We start from the raw sequence: 21,232 nt of genomic DNA on the forward strand, positions 1-21,232 counted from the left end.
CACAGAACAACCTGTGGGAGTTGGTTCTTTCCCCCCACCATGTGAGTCTTGAGGTGCAAACTCAGTCATCAGGCAAGCTGTTTTACCCACTGAACCATCTCGCTGGTTCCATCCTTCTCTTTGACAGGATGTATCCCAGTGTGCCATGGGCCTGGCAGCAACTGAAGTGCTTGCCTTCTCAGTAGTGAGAAGAGGCCTGTGGCATCTACCCGAGCGCCCTTGTCTCCTCAGAGACAGACATCAGCACTTTGAGGTTGAGCTGACTGTTTCCTTTTCCCTTCGGACATTGTTGAGAACAGGCTCAACTCAACGCTCTGATGTTAGGAGAGTGTGAAAATGCTTCACGCTCTGTGGAAACTGGGCTCTGAGTTTTAAACGTGGCTCTGTTCCCTAGCCAGTGACATACAATTTGATGTGGACTAGCAGCATCCTGGCAGCCAGGCCAGCATTCGGTAAACTCAGCACTCCATAGAGAACAGTGTTGCTAGGCTAGGCTGAATTAAAGCTATTTTCAAATTACTTTGAAAAGTTATTTCAAAGACAGGCTCATCAGGATGCGGCTTCACTGTGAAGCCCCAAAGGACTTGTCCTCCCTCCCTCCCTCCCTCCCTCCCTCCCTCCCTCCCTCCCCTCCCCTCCCTTCCCTCCTTCCTCTCTCTCTCTTTTTCTTTTCTTTCTTTTTTTTTTTTGTTTTTTTTTTTTTGTTTTTTCAAGACAGGGTTTCTCTGTGTAGCCCTGGCTGCCCTCTAACTCATTTTGTAGACCAGGCTGGCCTTGAACTCAGAAATCTGCCTGCCTCTGCCTCCCAAGTACTGGGATTAAAGGTGTGCGCCACCACTGCCCGGCTCTTTTGGGTTTTTCAAGACAGGTTTTTTTTTTTTTTCTATGTAGCTCTTGCTGTCCTGGAACTCACTCTGTAGAAGAGGCTGGCCTTGAACTCAGCTCTGCCTGCCTCTGCCTCCCTAGTGCTGGGACTACACACATGTGCTTTCCTCTTAGGTTCCAGGTGAGACTAGGAAGGCCTGTTAAGGTGTCAAGGCTCACATGGTCAGTATAGCTTCTCTCTTGAGTTCCCAGGACAGGGGGTGCAGGGATGAGGTGGGGTGCCACTGAGTTTCTTCAGGAAAGCCTTGGTGTTTCCTATGAGCTGTCCACAACCAGGAAGATCTACACCAAATGACACATCCAGTTGTCTAGTTGACAATGTATGACAAACTCAGTTGTTTTGAGTCTTACCTGGTCATCATCAGTAATTATAGAATTCTGTGGGAAAACAGAAGTGGGGTGTACTCCCAAGAGATGTGCCTCAGCAGGGGTTAGTAGCCTGTATTTTTTTTCTCATCTCCCACCCAGGATTAGACCAAGTGGTGACCAATCCATGGGCTGAAGGGGGCTTTGGGGCCTGGAGCATTGGAGAGGCCAGTGCTTCACACTAAAATACGTGTGGTCTGAATGTATTCTCTATCCCCCAGTCTGCAGAATGAGACAGAAAGAGCTGTGATATTTCTGACATGCTGGCAATGTTTTATTAGTGCACAAGGTGTCACGTGCTAGAAATGGGGTCAGGAGCTACTAAATTGGGATTAAAGGCATTTGCTGCCACTACCTGGTCCAACTTAGGTTGTGTGTGTGTGTGTATGCGCGTGTGTTTGGAGATGGTCGATGTAGCTGAGGCTGGCCTTTGTCATGTGATTCTCTTGTTGACACCCTCCGGATTGCTGGGGCCACAGGCCTGCACCACCATGCTTGGCTTCTTTGCTCCCTATACATGCAAGCAGATACGCCTTCTGTACAGCTTAACACAGTTCTCTAGACTGTGTATTTTGTTCTCTTTACATAGGAGCCACAGGGACTCTAGAACTGGGATGGCCATTTTCTTCATACACTCCCCACTGTGCGCTGAAGGACTCTTCCCCAGTGTTCTCATGAGTTGTGCAGCTCAGTCCTTAGACCCCCAGTGTGCACTGGAGCAGCTGGGTCACTTGGAGGCTGTGCTCTTTCTTGAGCTCAGGTAGACATACCCTCCCTCAGAAAGCCCTTTGCTTCCTTGGGAAGGCCTTGCTACCCAACATGTACCCATGTGGAAACATCCTATTTTCAAACATGGGGTTAGGTACAAGCGATGAACAGGAAGCCATCAGGTTAATCGCTAACCATTAAAGCCCAGACCCTTAAATCTAATTCTTCATGTGGTGGTGACCCCCAACCATAGATTGATTTTTATCCATACTTCATAACTGTACTTTTGCTACTGTTATGAATATTACTGGAAATATCTGATATGAAGGATGGTCTTAAGTGACCCCTGAAGGGGTCACAACCCACAGGTTGTGTGGGAAGCCACATAGGCCATTACAAGGTGGCGCTGGCTACCGCTGGCCACCACACGTAAGTCTGGGTAAACAACCAATGTGTACATATGCAGTAAAGTTTTTCACCAAGTCACTGCCTGGCCCCGGGCATAATAATGAGGCTCTGCAAGGTACTGAGAGAGAATAACCAATCAGATGAGGAACATGCAAATGAGGTAGAATGCATAACCAATCCGGGTGTGAGCCATGCCTCTCCTAGGCCTATATAAGCAGCACCAGTTCTGGGCTCAGAGTCTTCTTGCCTACGCAGTCAATGCTCTCCCAATAAACAGACAATCCTTGTTGCAGAAGGATCCTGTTGTGGTGTCTGCTTTGCTGGCGAGTCAGGCGCTCACAAGGTTGAGAACCCCTGATGTAGATTTGGAGGTGGGATTCAGAACGATGGGCAGTTGACTGGGTTGAAAGCCATGTAAAGCTGGAGTATATGATTAGAAGGTGTGAGGGCCTGATTCAAGCAGCAAGAAAAAATAAGGGGGAAAAAAAATGAAAGAAACAAAAAAAGGGGGGGGGGATTGGAGCTGGTTCAGTGGTTAGAGCACTTGCTGTTCTAGAAAACCCAAATTCAATTCCTAGCACTCACAACCATCTGTTAACTCCAGTTCCAGGGGCTCTGATACCATCTTCTGGTTTCCATGGGTACTGACTGCTACACAAGTGGCACATACATACATGCCAGCAAAGTCCCCAAACACAAAATAAATTACAAAAAAAAAAAAAGAAAGAAAGAAAAAAAGAAAAAAGGTTGGACTCTGCTAAGCCAAAGCAAAGTATATGCAGTTTGCCAGAACACAGGTTATGTGTTGTCAAGAGACCAATCTGCAGAGAGCAGAGTATCTACAGAAACACGAAACAGCAAAGACCACACGGCCAGAGAGAGGGTGCCCAGTCCCCAGAGCTGTGACTGATCTTGTTTGTTTTAAATGAGACAGGGTCCCACTCTGTCGCTCTGGCTATCTTAGAACCTGTTTTGTAGATCAGGCTCATCTCCAACTCAGAGATCCGTCTGCCTCTATTCCTGCTTCCTAAGTGCTGGGATCAAAGGGTGTGTGCCGCTACACCCATCTGTGATTCATATTTTTTAGACAACCTGAATTCTTTTTCTTTCTCTCCCCTCACCCTGTAAGAACTAACTGAAAGAGCCTTGAGGAGGACAGGACCAAGAAACCACTGTGTGGCCGAGGCAAACATTTGGGGCACAGTGAAATGGCAGAAGCAGGTGGCTTTACAGGAGGGGCAAATGATGCTAAAGTCACACGAGGAACAGTTATTCCCCAGAGCTCACGTGCCTGTCCGGTTTCTGCCTCCTGATCTCAGTGGGATGCAGATAGGTGAGTTTTAGCGCAGGGCCTCTGCCGTGTGCAGTCTTTTGATGGGACCACAGAGCAAAGCCTTCTTCAGACCACTTTTGAACCAGTTGTAAAACCAGGAGGACATTAGAAATTAGTTTCCCAACCTCCCCGAGGTCGTTTGAATAAGAATGGCTCCTCTAGGTGCATATATTTGAGTGGTCACCAGAGAGTGAAAATGATAAAGAGGTGTGTCCTTGTTGCAGGAAGTTTGATACTCCAGGTGGACTCTAAGGTTTCCAAAGCTCACACTAGGCCCAGTTCTCCCGCCCCTCTCACCTGGCCTGAAGATCGGGATGTAGCCCTCTATGACTGCTCCAGTGAGATAGGTGCTGCCAGGCTTCCGATGTAACGGACCAAGCTTCTTAAACTGTAAGCAAGCCCCCAACTACATGTATTCTTTTGTAAGAGTTGCCTTGATTATGGCGTCTCTTTCCAGCAATAGAACAGAGACTAAGCACAAAGGTGACCTTTCACCAAGCCTCCGCCCAACCACTCCCTCAAACCAGAGCCTCTCCATCTTCTGTGATTGGCAACACGGACACCTTAACCATTTGATACAGATGAAGGACTGCTTGAAGCATGTGAGACATCAACTGTAATTTCTTGGCTTCTTTACTGGTGTACCTTGATCAACACATACACTTTCTCTCAGGAGGACTCAACTGAAAACAACCGAAAAGAACCATTTGAACCACTATTGAAACTGATCCCGTGGGCAGGGGACGTAGACCAGTGGCAGAATGCACTCAGCACTTGTGAAGCCCTGGATTCAGTTCGGAGTACTCCGGTCTGTAGTTTGGCAGCAGTTACCTGTAGTCTTGGTCACTCAGGAGGCTAAGGCACAAGTTTGGCATGAGCCTGGGTACTTAGGGCTGCCTAGGCAATACAGGAAGACTTTGTCTCAAACAGCAAACAGAAGTACCCTGGTTTTCTTTGCTGTCTGTGCCCAGTCGACTACCCGGCATCCATTTGTAACGCAAGCATGTGCAACTGGAACTCACACGTGGGAGTGTTTCATTTCAACTTATTAAGCTTGCAAGCCAAGGCTTGCTCGGCTTTCTGACGGATCTGTGTAGGTGGGTAACAGAATGAGCTCAGAGCTGGCGGTTTGATGCTGTTAAGGTTCCACCTGCCAACGCTGTCTGAGAATACTGAAGCTTTCCGCATGAGCAGGATAGAAAACCTAGTAAGTAATGACTCCCTCCCTCCCTCCACAGCTACACTGGAACAGAAAAGACCTCAGTGTGTGAACAGCAATCACACTTTCCTATGATGGTGAAGTCTTTGCTGGCAAAACCAAGTGCAGGCAGCAGGGATGAATCAATCAGTCCCACCCTGCTAGGTTCCACAGGCCAGAGACAGGAGTGGAGACACCGTGGGCTGGCAATAGTCAAAGCTGTGACTTGAGTTCAAGCCTTGGCCTTTCAGCTCCGTGACCGAGACACTGCTGCCCCTGCCGGGCCCACATCCCCACCCCTTTCTGAGACAGGATCTCATTATGTAGCTCTGGTTAGCCTGAAATTTGCCAGGTAGACCAGCTGGCTTCTACCTCATTTTGCCTCCTGCCTACTGTGATTAAAGGCACGTCACCACGCCTAGCAAGATACTGCTTAGAAACCAGCCCCTTTCCCACACTCCAGTGGCTCAGCGTTCTGCCTCTTAGCCCATTTCAGTGGGGCTGTGTTGCTCTCAGCCTCTCTCTTAATCCAGTGGCTCCGTTTACTTGGGACGAGTTTTCTCAAACACTTGGCAAATCAAGGTACAGCTGGGTTTCTCCTGTCACTGATGAATTTGTCACATAAATGCTTTACTCCAGGGCTACTTTTTCATGGCTGTTCTTCCAATGAACTTAATGCTATGCCCAGGCGTGCTCTTCCCTTGGAAAGGGTGCTGTTTATCAACATTAAGCCTAGGCACTGTACCAAGGCAACAGGCAACCAGTTCAGAGTGGGGACACTGTAGACTCCATTGGCAGGCTCCTGACGTGTGTGACACTGTGTAAATGTCCAGGGGACATGCCGATCCTCTTTCCCTGCCTACAGTCCTCTGGAGGGTGTTCTTGCTTGTCAGCAAGATTTGAGGTATCGGCTAACTGTAAAGCCCAGGTGGGGAGAAGTGGGACCCTATGTGTTTTTTGGAATAGCTTTAAGCTAACTTGGTTAGAGCCACTCTCTCCTTTTGAGCTTGGTGACACATGCACGTACACACAGTGAATAGTTTCAATGTACAGACAGTGAGAGAAACATCTTGTCTTGCCCCGTGTTCCTCTCTCTCTGCAGTAGTACTCTAAGTCAGGTATGTTTTCTTGTGTTTACAAACATCTACGCTCATGTAGAAATAGCTGGTTTTTATTATTGTAACCAGCATCTTACAAAAAGCAGTTTAAAAAGTTTATCCTCTTCACATTATGCAGAGTTCCTATCACCTACAATTAATATTTGTTTAATTTTCATATTTACTTATTTGATGGGTACAAGTGCTTTTCTGCCTTTGTGTTTGCACAGGTATGTGTACCAAGTGTGTGTCTGCTGATCAGAAGGCACTACATCAGATCCTCTGGAGTGATGGATAGTCATGAATCACTATGTAGGTGTTTGGATCCAAACATGGGTCCTCTGTAAGAACAAGTGCTCTTAACCTTTGAGTCATCTCTAACCTTTAACATTAATTGTTCTGAGGCATTTTTCTACTTAAGTACATGAAATTGTGTCAGTTCACAAGACATCATGTTCTTTTAAACTATTGTAGACATTCTTACACAGACTAGTTAAAAGACCATCCCCCCCCCCATACCCTTTCCCCCTGTGCTCCCTCCCCCCGTGAGACAAGCTGGAGCAATCTCCCCCCACCCCCCCAGACGCTGTCCCCGGCCCATGGTCTTCCGACTCTGTTCTTTGCTCTTCTGCGACTCCTAGATGTCCAAGAGTCAGAGAACCCCGTAGCCCTAGCCTTGTCGTGGGCCTGGGACCCCTGAACCAGCTCTGGCTTCTCCACATCTCAGACTGGGTTTTCTCACACCCAGAGAGGTGCCTCTCTACAGCCCAGCACCCATCTTGGTGGCAGTGTGGGTTAAACACGGTCAAACATCCCTTGTTCCACCTCCCCAAGTGACTGCCCAGTGGCGGAATAGATGTGGGCCTACAGTAGTAGCCTTTTCCCCTCCGGTTCTCCTCTTGCAGATGCTAGATGGAAAGTACACAGTAGGTAGCCACATCAAATGTACCAGAGACCTACCCAACGATATGTATCAGGAGTTCTTTGTCTTCTTCACTATGGGAAGAGCTCACCACCTGACTATCTGGCACTGTGTTCTACTTACTGTCTGGCACACACCTAAGCGGTTTCCAGATTTTGGTGATTAAAGCTATAGGTCCTTCCTCACCCCCTGCCCCAGACAGGGTTTCTCTGTATAGCCCTGGCTGTCCTGATCTCAATAGATCTGTCTGCCTCTGCTTTCCAAGTGCTGGGATTGAAGGTGTGCACTACTATGCTTGGCAAACCTTTAGGTTTTTAAACATGTTATCTTCCTCCCCTAGTAGTAGGACTGCTGGGTTGCGTGTTTAACTGTAAGAAGCTTCTAAAATGTTTTCCAAGAGCCACATCATTCTGTAGAACCATGGATAGCGTCTGCGAGTTCTGGTAGATCCCCTTGCTCGCTAGTACCTATAGTCAAGTTCCTACAGAAAGGTTTTGTCTACCCTAGTATGCATGGAGCATGACTTTGTGGTCTTAATTTTGTTTCTCCAGTTACCATGGACTGTTGGACAGCTTTTCATGGGTTACTGATCCAACCCTTCAAGAAATGCATACATACATAAGATAAATAAATAAATGTTAAAAAAATATTGGTAAACCACATGTAACTGAAAAAGTCTCTCCCCTTCAGAATCAGTGTGGATCTTAAGAGCAGTGTTTACTTTTTGAAGTTCATGCCACGGCGAAGTCTCTTTGGAGGTCCACACCTGAGCTGAGTGCCCACTAATGTCCCAGCCGTGTCCTGGGCATGGCATGGCGCCACTGTCTAGAAGAGGATGTCTACTAGCAGACCATCAAAGGATCCATACGGTAGCCTGCTGCTGTTCCATCAAACCCACCCTGAGCCCACCTCTTTCCTCTTTCCATCCAGTTAACAAAGGCTCCTTAGGAGTACACCCACCAGTGCTGTGGGTACATCCTAAGTACCAGTACATCCCTTTCCTGTTGTTGTGAACCTGACTCTGTGTTCCCTCCCCAGGGCTGTGCTGCCTCTGGGAAGTCCAGCTGTTCCAGGATATTTATGGGAAGTCAAGTTAGGCTTTGGAATATTCTCACTGACGAGATGAAAGGCAAGCTAACAGGCTGTGGCCGATACAGAGAAACAGAAAGGGTAACCCAGAGGTAAGACCATCGAGAGACCAGTCCAGTGTAACTTCCGACTGGATGTTCTATTAATGAGATCAGGATGTTACTGGCATCTATAAAACAAACTCCGAGCAGAGGAGGCATCCTCATGTTTCAGGGAAGCATCTCAGAACAAAATGGCAAGTTCTGTCGGAAGGTACATACTGTATGATTTACCAAGCACGTGGCAGGTACCCAGCACACTTGGCTCTGCAGTTTTCACAGCATCCCACGGGCTTCTGGACACTAGGCTTCCAGGCATCAAGAAGTGGAGGGGAGCGAGGTTGGAGTGGATATGATCAATGAATACATGCATGAAATTGTCAAACAATAAATAAAAGATTTAAAAAAGGAGGCGACAAGGGGCAGACCACATTTAGCTCCTACCCCAGAATGAGGCCAGTAAGGCACTAAGGGTGGGTGGTGACTAGGACTGCCTTCCTTAGGCAGACCTGTAGCTTATAGTGGGAGGACGAAGACAACATTTTCCTTACAAGAGCAAATCACATGGCAAGATCCTTCTCTTAATGAAAAACTATTTCCTTGCTTTTAGTACTCTGCGTTTTCTTACATTTCTGGCAGCTGAACCGCCTGGCTGCAGGCATCCTCTCTCTAAGCATCCTCTCTGTGTGCTTACTTTGTCGGAGCATCTCTGCTTTACAGGAGCAACTTTGGACTGCGTTAACACATGACACTGTCCTGAAGAAACTCATCATGTACATGGACTGTTTCCATCCACAGTCAACTGAGGACGAGAAGAGCGTCCTGGTGTGCCGGGAGACAGCGCCAGCCCTTGCTATCTCAGCGCACCACCTGACAGCCCCGATTTAGTTGGCAATAGAATCTGATAGCAAAGGGTCAGCCCCTGCCCGTACAGTGGGAAGTAAAATTCTCAGGCTAAAGCCAGTCTCCAAGGAGCTTATATCTGGTTAGAGAGATACAATTTGAAGTTGGAATGTTACTTAATTTTCAATTGTTATTTTAAGGGATTTTTTTAAAAAAATTATTTTCATTTCTGTGTCTGTGTGAATGTATGGACATATAAGCACGGAGACCTGTGGAGACCTAAGAGGGCATGGATCCCTTGAGGCTGGAATTACAAACAGCTGAGAAAGAAACTGACTTGGATGCTGGAAACCAAACTCCTATCCTTTGCAAGAGCAGTGTGTGCCCCAGACCACTAAGCCAGCTCTCCAAGCGGACAGTAACTGTCTAGAGTTTAGACGGTTTCTCTTTCCAGTATCACAAGGGTAAAATCAGCCAGTGATAACAGTTGCCATCTAGTACAAAGGGAACAGATCTCTTTATTAACTTAAGTGTGGAGGTGAAACATTACCTCTGCAGACAGGGACAAGTTCCCTCTTCAGTTGCAGAAGGAATTTGGACTCTGTGTTCCTGTAATCATTTCTTAGCTGATGCCCCTGCCTCCCACCTTTCTCCTTTCTTACCTTAGTTCCTCAGAGACAAAATTTTCATTTAGGAGATATCCCATTTACGCTTGCAAAGTTAACCAATAAAAACAAAAGTAGTTTTAATTCCCAGAGCTCCACCCATACCATAATTTTTTTCTTCTATGGAGGAGGTCTTGCTGTGTATTCCAGGCTGGTCTCAAACTCACACCTGCCTGCCTCAGTCTCCTGAGTTTTGGACACATTCATGTGCCAGCATGCCCGCTGAATGGTGTAACATGAGTTTAGTCTATAAATAACATCTTTCTCTTCAGAAAACACTTAAGAAACTTTTATGGAATCTCAGCTTTAACAGTTTACTGAGAGGAGTGGTAGACCCAGGTGTCTTTGTCCTGTCAAGGCAGGCAGGCAGGCAACTTGTGGTGTGGGCTGGCCAGGCCTGCCTGTGACTGACTCTTTAGCACACGAGTCTCTCAGTCGCTCTTCTCTTCTGTTTGGTAATGCCTGTACTCCGGCTTCAGCTCCCATGTGTTCTTGTGAATTCCTTTTACATTCTGAATGCCAATTTCTTTCAAGATTTCTTTCAGGTATCCCTAAAAACCAAACCAAAACAAAAAAAGCACCACAGATGAGGTTATCAAGGCAGGAAGTAACACTTAAAATGAAATACACTAAATACTCACAAGTAACAAAAACTAGCATCCTTAAAACCCAAATGGGGTTCCTATAAAAGGGTTCAACAAACTTTTTCTGATTCTACAATGTTTTGACGCACCAGAGGAGGGCGTCAGATCTCACTATGGATGATTGTGAGCTACCATGTGGGTGCTGGGATTTGAACTCAGAACCTTCGGAAAAGCAGTTAGTGCTCTTACCCACTGAGCCATTTCTCTAGTCCTACAACGTATTCCTCACTAAACACAGGACCATGTGCATCAAAGGCCTGGAAGTCCTAAACAGAGAGGAATCTAGAGGAAAATATACTGTAATGGCTGCTCCATGTTTACTGAATTCAATGGAGGGCAATCTGCTCTTGACTTTAGTGACTTAACAATCAGTCCACAGACTACAATCAACAGTTTTATGAGCATCCATATAAATGACACACCCTGTAGGGATAGGAAATAATAGTCAAGCAAGCAAGCATATGATGAGTACCTACAACTCCTACTTCTGTAAGATATGCTTTTCTTTAAAGACAGGATCTCATTATGCTAGACAGGCCTCAACTGCCAGAGTTCCATGAGCCTCTGTTTTCTGAGTGCAGGGAATAAAATCGTGAGCCACACCCCATCTGACCTAAGATGGATCTTCTGAGTTTCAGACTACCCCTTCCCTGTGGAATAAGGAAAGGGGTAGCCTGAAACTTTGTGTTGCCCGAGCCTGCCATAGCAGAGAGAAGACTAAGAACGAGAGGGCGCAGGCTTCCTGTGCTCGGCTTACATTATTTTATGTCCCCAGAACCTGCTTCCCAAATGATTACTGGAGTCGTGGAAATTAAGACTGTGTTAAGTGGACTACAAAACCCTGCCTTTGTTTGCCAAAGCCCACTGAAGCACCCATTGACCAATAATACAAATGACAGTAACCTCTAGAAAAGAAAGCTAATTATTCACAAGTGATGTGTCCTGCCAACCAACCAACCAACTAACAAACACCCCACCCAATCCAACTTCTGAGTATCTGCTTCAAAGAACTAGGCACAATGTCAAGATGGCTCTTCTCACTGCAGGAGGATATATAATTCACCAAAACGAGAGGCACTAATGGTTGAAGAACTCCTGTCTAGATAATATTTGCACCGAATGCACTACTACCCAAACCACATTATGTGTGAATCTTTAACAAACCCCTGTGTGTGCACATATGGACAGGATTTTACTCTGTAGCCCTGGCTGGCCAGGAACTCTCTTATGAAACCAGCTAGCTTCAAACTCAGACATTTACCTGCCTCTGCTTTCAGAGTACTGGGATTAAAGGCATTTGCCACTATGACCCCTCCCTTTATAAATAGGGTCTGACAATACAGCCTAGGCTAGCCTGCAACATTCTATGTAGACCAGGCTTGCCCTAAACTAGGGGAGATCTCCCTGGCTCTGCCTCCAAGTGCCACCAGACCCAAACTGTCCTTGTTTTTTTGAGACATGGTGTCATTAGGCGGTCCAGACTGAGCTCAAATTTGTGTTCTTCCTTTCTCTGTCCAAGTCCCTAGCCAAGATTCTGAAGATCACGCTATCTGCTCCGAGGCTGTTACAGCTCCCACACTCCAGGGATTTTGAGCTCTTGATATCCTTTGTTCTCAGAACCTCAAGGGGCCATGTTACCAAATAGTCAAATCCCTACCTGCTGATCTGAAACAATGGAGCACAATCCATTAACCCACAGATAGGCTGCCATCTAGAAGTTTGTTTCTTTTTGAGACAAGGTCTCACTATGTAACTCTGGCTGTTCTGAAACTCTCTCTGTAGACCAGGCTGGCCTGGAACTGAGAGATCAGCCTGCCTCTGCCTCCACCTCCTGAGTACTGGAATTAAAGGCATGCACCACTACTACCAGGCTTGTCTTTTAGAAATGTAACAGCAGAGACTAGAGCTCGGTGAGGTCACTGGAAAGCTTAGCATCTGTCTATTGGACAGCCTTCCACAAACAGGCCCCAGCAGGTGGCAGCAACGAGCTCAATGAGGCCTGGGTTCCCCAGGCGGTTTGCCTGCCTCCCACACCTTCTATAGTTGGCTTTGCTAAAGGCATGAGTGTGAATGAGTAAGCATTTAGGCTTGGGCAAGCAGGTAATGTGCACGTCTGCCATCTGCTATTTCAAATTACACTTGAAAAATGGGGCACTGTTCATAAACTACTTTCTAATTAAACTGGATTCATAAATGGAAAATGATGGGTTAGGCACAAATGATTTTCAGTTTAGGTGCCAAGAATGACATCTTTGTAAAATTCCAAAGAATGGTTCATTGTGAGGCTGCTAAGATCCTGTTGCACAAACAATCACACAGTTGTGGATGGATAGCAGTGGCCCAAACACAAACAGCAATCACCAGGAGCATTTCAGCAACCCAGAAAAAAGCAGCTCTTCTAACTCCGAGTTCTGTGCTTATCTGTAATCTTAGCCAAGAAAACAGAAAAGCCAGAAGAGGGGTCAACATGACATGGTAAGAAAGTCTTCACTGGGGTGGAGAGAGGGTTCAGTGATGAGAGGCTAAGCTCACAACCAAAAAAGTTTTCATTCTACAAACCAGCCGTTCCCATGCACTCCTCTTTCTCTTGGTAATGTAGCCCACGGACTCACTACAAGGAGGGAATGAGATGACCACATTCTACTCACCTGGTCAAGTAACAAAACAGAATCAGAACCATAGCACCTGACTAGGCCACAACTCTGCAGGGTTGTTTTCAAATTTCCTTAAATTTTAGGAAGTTTTAGGACTAGGTGCAAGCAGCCTGTGATTTAGTTTCTCTGCTGCCAGCCAGCCAGCCAATGCAGTTCTTTTCTTCTCCAGCTCTACCAAACCTAAGAAGCCTGATCTGCATTTTGTCAGATATTTCAGTGATAAGCATTATTTACATAATAATAACTCAACTGAACTTGATTAAGAACAGCTCAGACAGGGAGATTACCACTCCTAAGGCTTTCAGTAAGTTAATCACAAACCCTGCTTGGCATCTAGTTACAAAAACTGGCCCTAAAAGCTTAAAGCAAGTGCCCACTGTGTGCCCAGGTGGTGCAGGGGAATGTGTGTCTTCTGGGGTACCACAAGAGGAAGGGCGTTGTTATAGACAGAATTTTCTGTGCGAGTAAGTTGACTCCTTTCAGAGCAGTGGAGAGAACAAAGGACTTCCTTACTTATGAGGCAGTCAGTGACTGGAGGCACAGGCTTGCTCATTAAGAAATCAAGTACACACAGGAGTCAGCAGCCAGAGAGGGCCAGATGCTCTCAGCCCTCCAGACAGAATAAACTGGGAACAGGAGGGAAGGTGCTGCCCGGCTTCTGTGCAGCAAGGGCCTGCAGCTATCTTCTTTCCTCCTCACTGCTGCCCCACCCCTATCCTGGGTCTTCTCTGGGTTCCACTGCTGTGTTTCTTCCTCTGAAAACTCTAAGCAGCCAACAGATGGGAAGTGAAAATGGTCAAAGGATAAAACCCTGCCTGTCTCTACATTTCATTCAAACCTTGAAAACCCAGATAATTATTGCATTAATATCTGTGTGCTAAAAAAGACTCATCTGTCTGCAGTGGCAAGTGTCTTATCGGTCTGAAGGTTTCAGATAAAGTTCACTTTCTTTTTAATTTTAAAACAATGTCTCCGTGTATAGCCCTGGCTGGTCTCTGCCCCCCAAATGCTGGGATTAGAAGTGGCTCCTTTAACTTTGGTTAAAGGCAGTATTGAAGACAATGTTGGAATAGTTCCTTGTATATGTAACAGGCTGAACTTGGACTCTAATGGTTTAATTTGGGACAAAACAACCCATTACATATACCTGAAATCATTAACCACTGGGAAACAGACAGCCAAGTCTTAATAAAGGAGAACATGTCACTTATTCTGAAAAATAGCTGAATATGAATTCTTATTCAGGATGAGGTGTAGGGCAGAAAGCAGATCTACAGTTGTCTAGGATTTGCGGTGAGTGACTGCTAATGGCAGGAGATTTGGGGTGTATGTGGAGCTGCTCTGAAGCTGATTGTGGTGATGGTTGTGACTTTCAGTACTAAGGTACACTGATCTTACAGTCCACACAGAGTTTATTCTACAAACAAGGCTTTAAATTAGGAAGAATGATTTGAAATAAAACTTCATGCGCTGGCAAATCTTTTAGGAGGCTGAGGCAGGGAAGAAGCCATGTATGAGCCAGGCTAGACTATTCACTGAGTTCAAGGCTGCCTGGACTACACAGTGAAAAAAGGAAGAAAAGTTAATTTTCCAGCCCAGCAGTTTGTGTGGCTCTACATGTTATCAATAATTAAAGTTACGGAGAGTTCCAGTCTAGAAATAAGGCTCTCTGATGCTGCAACAGTCTTGCTCAGGCAGCTGAGGTGAGATTGGGAGACCCCAGATGCAGAGCCCTGGCTGCTTTTTCTCTTTGCTGCTAATGCTTCTTGAACAGAGCCCAACATAAACAAGACTCTCTCATGAAGAAAACTGGTCCCATATGACAGCAAGCCTGAAAACTCACCTCTGCAGCTTGTCTGGGAACTAAAAAGCCAGCAGAGGGCAGCTACTGATCTCACAGTTTTACCTTTACACTTTCAAACTGAGTGGACAGGCGGCTCATTAAGAACACTGGCTGCTCTTTCAGGGGACCCAAGTTCAGTTCCCAGTCCCTACACTAGTAGCTCACAACCATATGAATGTCAGTCAGGTCCAGGGGATCAGACACCTTCTCTCCTGGTCTCTGCAAGAACACGCACAGCACTCTTTACCCTGGTTACCAGTTATAGGGAAATTCCATTCATATTTTGCTCACATTGAGCTTGTGCTCTATTTTCTGCACATCTGACCACCATCAATGACACTACTTAAAAAGCAGAAAGGAACCTCATATTGTGAGAAAAACACATTTCGCCTCCTCATTAAAAAGGTATTTCATTGTTAGAAAACATTTCCTGGCTTGTCCACAGATCTATCTGTGCTGGAATAAACATCAGGACACAATAATGAGTTTCCTCTTCAGCTGAGGTTAGAACAACTGTGTCCAAGCCGCAGTACTGCCCCAGGCCTGTTAGGTTAGAAATTAGCTGTCTCTATGCAGCAATCTTTACTTAAGAACTGAAGCTGGAAGCCAGGATTTGTAGTTCAGAGCTTGAAGAAGACATGGGGATTTCCGTCTGGCTTGAGCACCTTTTATGTGAATGGGTGGCATTTGGCCTGTATGTATGCCTATCAGATACCCTAGAAATGTCGTTAGACATTGTGAAGCAGCATATGGGTACTGGGACTCAAACCTAGGACCCCTAACATAAGTACTCTAATCATGGGGCCATCTCTCCAGCCACAAATTTATTTATTTTCATTTTAGGCATATACTTGCCTGCATATATCTATGTTCATCACACGCGTGCCTGGTACTCTTAGAAGCTAGAGGAGGGCAGTGGATCCCCTGGACCTAAAGTTGTGAGCTGTCATGTGGTTGCTGGGAACCGAACCTGGGCTCTCTGAAGAGTAATCAGTGTGCTCTTAACTGCTGAGCCACTTCTGCAGATCTTTACTATTTATTCTGATCTTTACTTAGGCCTATCTGAAAAGGAAGCATGAGTCCTGGGCCAATCCCACTCAGATGCTGATACAGTGCCGTAACTGCTTTGTTTATAGAACACCAACTTTGCAAAGAAGCAACTGTTTGTTGGGCAGGACTATGTAACTATGGGCACTAAGTTGTACTTAGATTTTCCCGTGTCTCAAACCTACTCTATAAAACCTATGCCAATTATTCAACTGTCTGTTCTGAACAAAAGGTGGCACACTGGGGGCTGGCGAGATGGCTCAGTGGTAGAGGTACTGTAGCAAGTCTGATGACCTGATTTTGATCCACTGAATCTACATGGTGGACAGAACTGATTTTCCTACACTATCCTCAAACTTCTACATGTGCACCCACACATACAAAATGGCTTGTATTTTTAAAGGAAATGTTATGTGTGCTTCTATTTCAGAGATAAAACATGGAGGAACACTAGACAAAACACAGCAAATCTTAAACATCACCAAGTGCTGGGGAGAAATAACAGGTTTCCTCTGATGATGATTCATATTTATTTTATTATTACTTTTAAATTATTTTCATTTTATGTATATGAGCATTCTGTCTGCCCGTCTCTGCGCTACATACATACCTGGTGCTCTTGAAAGCCAGACAAGAGCACTGGACCCCCCTATGTTCTAGATGGTTATGTGTTGCTATGTGGTAATGGGAATCAAACCCTGGTGCCCTGGAAGAGCAGCTAGCACTCTAAGCACTAAGCCATCGCTACAGCCCCCAACTGTTTCCTGTTTTTAAGAGTAAGACGAGCTAAAAGCTGAATCACATACAAACATTCCGCTCATGGATCTCATATTGCTGACTTTGGATCAGGTTCCAAAGCTTTACCCTTTCAAACTGGCTGAGCTTTGGGAAAGTTCTACTGTTCTGGCTGCCCACATAAGCTATGTATCGTGATATAGATGATAGAAAGAGCATCCTAGAGTAGTCTCTGTGATGAGCAAGGTTGCTTGCAGAAATGAAAGCTTTTAGGAAGAAAATAGAAAAGACTAGAGGTGAGTAGTCCCAGAACTACAGTAGCTGCGGCGGAAGACTTGGAATCTGACGGCAAGTTAGATATGTAAGTAAGGCAGCAAGATAGCGAGAAAGTGGGGCGGTAGCCGGGCGTGGTGGTGCACACCTTTAATCCCAGCACTTGGGAGGCAGAGGCAGGTGGATTTCTGAGTTCGAGGCCAGCCTGGTCTACAAAGTGAGTTCCAGGTCAGCCAGGGCTATACAGAGAAACCCTGTCTCAAAAAACCAAAAAAGAAAAGAAAAGAAAAAAGAAAGTGGGGCGGTGTGTTAGGTTTTTTTTGTTTTGTTTTGTTTTTGCTGTTTAGAGAAACCATGACCATGGCAGCTTTTATAAAGGACAACATATAATTGGGGCTGGCTTACAGTTCAGAGGTTTAGTCCATTATCATCATGGTAGGAAGCATGACAGCATGAAGCAGAAATGGAGCTGAAAAGGGAGTTGATAGTTCCACATCTTGATCTGCAGGCAGCAGAAGGAGACTGTGTGCCGCACTAGGCCTGGCTTGAGCATATGAGACCTCAAAGCCTGCCCCATAGTGACACACTTCCTTCAACAAGGCCAATGTAACGGTGCCACCTCCAATGGACCAAGCGCTCATGTACACAAGTCTATGGGGTCCATTCCTATTCAAAGCACCACAGGATGGGGTGTGTAAGAGATGCAGAACGGAGGGAGAGAGGAAGGAAAGGAGAGAGGATAGGGAGAGGGGTGTGAGTGTGAAGACAATGGCATCAGGAAGGTCAGCATGCACAGTAATGGTAATGCCAATGCTGCAGGGGATTTGCTGTGGGCCAGGCGTGGTACTGATTGAAGGCTAAGAGTCAGAGATGGTACAAACCTGCCCTCAGAAGGCCGGCAGAGGAGAAACAGGAACTTGAGGCTAGTCTGGGCAGAAGGCAAGTTTCAGAGGGTACATGGCAAGACCTCCTCTGAAAAGGACCTAGCTGCTGAGGTGGTGCAGCCTCTAAATGACTCTATTCAAGAGCAGACTTCCTTTCCACATCAGATGAGAACTTGATACAAACTACCATCTGTTCTCGGGAAAATCTATGTCTGCACACACTCACTATGTTAGATCGCCTGAGGTCCATTATAGATCACTAGTGAAGAAGATCTAGTGCAAAAATTCACTAAGTACCACCACATAATAATTATCTGACCAGGACTGAAGAGTTGGCTCAGTGTTTAAGAGCACTGATTGCTCTTTAGAGGTCCTGGGTTCAAGTCCTGTCATCCAATGTCCTTTTTTGGTCTCCCCAGGCACAGACACACATGTAGGCAAAACACCCCCACACAGAGTGAAACGCAGTAACAACCAGAGTCTGAAGTGAACCACATGTAGTCCACACTGGCCTTGAGTTTGTGGTCTCCCTATTGGAGCCTCTGAGTATTAAGATTAGTAAGAAGTCACCATATCTACCCCAGATAGACATCCTAGTAACCCCTCTCCTCAGTGTGAAAGAAATAAACCCAACACCCCATGTCAAGAACAAGAACTTAGGAACTGGCTTCCTTAGCACTACTGGAATGTCCCTCTCTCTACTTGGCTTATTTCCCTGCAACTGTGTACGCTTTTATTCTGTAGGAATATATTATCTGCTGTCAGAGTCTGGGATAGGTTTTCATGCAGGCATAGTTATATATAAATGTAACAAAGGTAAACCTCATTAAAACCAGGAGAAATACAGCTTGTTACACCCCCCCCCCCCCCATGGTTTCTCTGTGTAGCCCTGGCTATCCTCAAACTCACTCTGTAGACCAGGCTGGCCTCAAACTCAGAAATCTGCCTGCCTCTGCCTCCCAAGTGCTGGGATTAAAGATGTGCACCACCACTGCCCAGCTAACAATTCTTTTTTTAAAAAATATTTTAATCTAGCATGGATGCTGTCTCTCAGGCTGTGCTGCCAAAGGAAATTAAGTCTTTAGCTGAGTCCCTAACACTGCACCACGAACATTTTAGTGGAAATTAAAAAGATTGCAAAATGCTTAACAGATCTCAGATTAATGTTAAGAATGGTAGGTGCTCAGAATCAAATCTGAGTCCTCTAGAAGAACAACTAGTCTCTTAACCACTGAGCCACCTCTCCAGGCCCTGACATTTTATTATTATGTGTGCACACATTAAGTGCCTGGCTGTGTGTACAGCAGTCAGAAGACAAGTTTCAGGATAGGTTCACTGCTTCCAAGTGGGCTCTGGGCATCATCAGGCATTTGAACTGAGTGCCTTTATAAACTGAACCTTTTTAATGGCTCTAAAATGTATTTTAAATCTAAAGTCATGAAGCACATGTTTGAAAGACAAAGCTGCATTAATTTTGTTTTCTGAGTGCTGACATAAACTCCATCAGCAGAGTGGATTCAAACTTAAATCATGTTCCTCCGCACTAATAGCACGCTAATGAGGCAGGGTAAGTGTAAAGACCAGGAGAATGTGTACATACCACAGGCTGCTTTGTGATGTCCACCAAGTCCTTGAGATTATAGTACTGATGCTTCTCAAAGGCAGAGAACAGCATGTCTAGGACGTGTTGTTTGTCTGCCCGAGCTCGCTTTCCATCCTCTTTCTTCTTCCTTTCATATTCAATCTATAGGCAAAAACAAAGAAAGATATCAATTCATTATTTGGAAAGAAATCATTTGGAAACAGGTCTCAGTCACCTGAAAACCACTTTTAAAGTTTCACGCCGCCAGCCTCGGGCAGGGACTTAGAACTGGAAACTCTGGTCGCTGCAGGACTCGAAGTACCTTCAGACGTTAGGACAGTTGCAACACTGGTCAACTGTAACACTTTCATCTCTTATGAAGCTTTACGTAACACATTCATTTCTCCCCAAGGAGGATTTCTTCCTGCTGCTTGGCTTGCCCAGAAACTAACGAGCACTTCCTTTGTTTTTGACTAATCAAGATACAGTAAGACATTTTTATGAAGTAAGCTGCACTTGCTAGGTGACAGCTCTAGGAGCTTTTGGGCACAGGTTTGCCCCAGCACAGGTTCTTTAGCCACCGAGAGTGTGGGACGCGCTGGTTAAGAGTGGTGATGGCGCGCCAGCCTCCTCCCTTTTGCCCCTGCTCTGCTTTACATCTGCACTCAAGCAGGTATGGCGGCAACAAGAAAGGCAGATACACTCAGCGCTGACGCCAATTATTTTTTTTTAAATCTTCATTTTGTCTCACATCACCTCAGATGTCCTTGAAGTTTGCATGTATAATATTCTCTAATTTTTAATATAAAAAGTAAAGTACCTCTTATACACATAAAATCAAGACACCAGGATCATCATCACAGAGTTACCCATCTTCACACACATCAGCATGGGAAACAACTCTCGGCTCTCACAAGAAAAGCTTCTCTTTGAGGCAGATGGAGAACATTATAGAAAGCTACAAATGGCCAAAGAACAGAGAGACCAGAGACCAACTGACCCTGGGGCGTCCACCAGCAACAGATACATTCACAACACAACCCAGGGAGCACGGCAGAAGACGGAGTGGAAAGACTGTTAAAAGCCACAGGATCAGGACATCCGATGTGAGATAGACTCTTCTGAATGTGACAGAGAAGCTGCACCCATCAAAGTGCAACACTATAGTTGCCTCAAAAGACCTGAATAATACCAGTTGACCTGCAACTCAGGGGGAAATCTCAGAAAGTCCTGCCTCTAAATCAAGAGCCCCAGCAACTGATGCTTGTGGAGAAAAGGAGCATACACCTTCCCCAGGGATGAACCCTAGTTGGTTATCTAGTAGCAAGTGACCAGGGTATACATATGAGCAGCATCAAATGGACCCAGCAGCTGGTATGGATGTATACTTACACACACATGCTAGTTTTGTGTCAACTGACGTTAAGGTAGAATTATCTGAAAGGGAACTTAATTGAGAAAATGTCTCCATAAGATTTGGCTATAATGAATTTTCTTAATTAGTGATTGATGGGAGAGGACCCAGCCCACAGTGGGTGGGGGCATTCCTGGGCTGGTGGCCCTGAGTTCTATAAGGAAGCAGGCTGAACAAGCCAGTATGCAGCACCCCTCCTTGGCTTCTATATCAGCTCCTGCCTCTAGGATCCTGCCCTGTTTGAGTTCCTTTAATAATGAACACTAATACAGAAGTATAAACCAAATAAAACCCCAAGTTGCTTTGGTTATGGTGTTCATCACAGAAATAGTGACCCTAGCTAAGACAACATGTGGTAGTAACCACAACAACAATCAAAAGAGGAAAGAAACCTAGAGATAATACCTGAAAGTAGGAGAGCCTGAAGATAGATGAGGGGAGCAGGGGAGCAGGGTATGTAACAGGGGCTTGAAATGATCAATTGTATCGACATGGATGAAATGTAATGAAACCTAGTATTTTGTACAGTTAATGAATATCAATAAAATTTGAAAATTAGTCAATTCCATTATTACCCTGGTACTAATCATTTGTAGAAATTTAC

At 45.5% G+C, this 21,232-nt stretch overlaps 1 protein-coding gene and 1 long non-coding RNA gene across 3 annotated transcripts in view; one reads left to right on the forward strand and one right to left on the reverse strand.

Moving 5' to 3' along the window:
• Window positions 1-3,141: 3,141 nt before the first annotated feature.
• Window positions 3,142-9,320, forward strand: Gm52138. Its single transcript, XR_003951201.1, has 3 exons — window positions 3,142-4,907; window positions 6,226-6,307; window positions 7,608-9,320. It is a non-coding gene; the product is annotated as a predicted gene, 52138 (long non-coding RNA).
• A 57-nt stretch (window positions 9,321-9,377) lies between these two features.
• The window catches only part of Gtf2f2 (general transcription factor IIF, polypeptide 2), a 113,938-nt gene continuing 102,083 nt past the window's right edge, over window positions 9,378-21,232 (reverse strand). Inside the window, exons 5-6 of one of the 2 annotated variants that reach the window (XM_030247985.1) lie at window positions 19,233-19,376; window positions 9,378-10,103 (exon numbers count right to left, since the gene is read on the reverse strand). In XM_030247985.1, coding sequence (XP_030103845.1) covers window positions 9,984-10,103; window positions 19,233-19,376 — 264 coding nt within the window. In that variant the 3' untranslated portion in view covers window positions 9,378-9,983. The remainder of the gene's footprint in view (window positions 10,104-19,232; window positions 19,377-21,232) is intronic. The other variant, NM_026816.3, reaches the window with a different exon arrangement.

The sequence above is a fragment of the Mus musculus genome, chromosome 14 (assembly GCF_000001635.26).
Source record: "Mus musculus strain C57BL/6J chromosome 14, GRCm38.p6 C57BL/6J".
Classification (NCBI taxonomy): domain Eukaryota; kingdom Metazoa; phylum Chordata; class Mammalia; order Rodentia; family Muridae; genus Mus; species Mus musculus.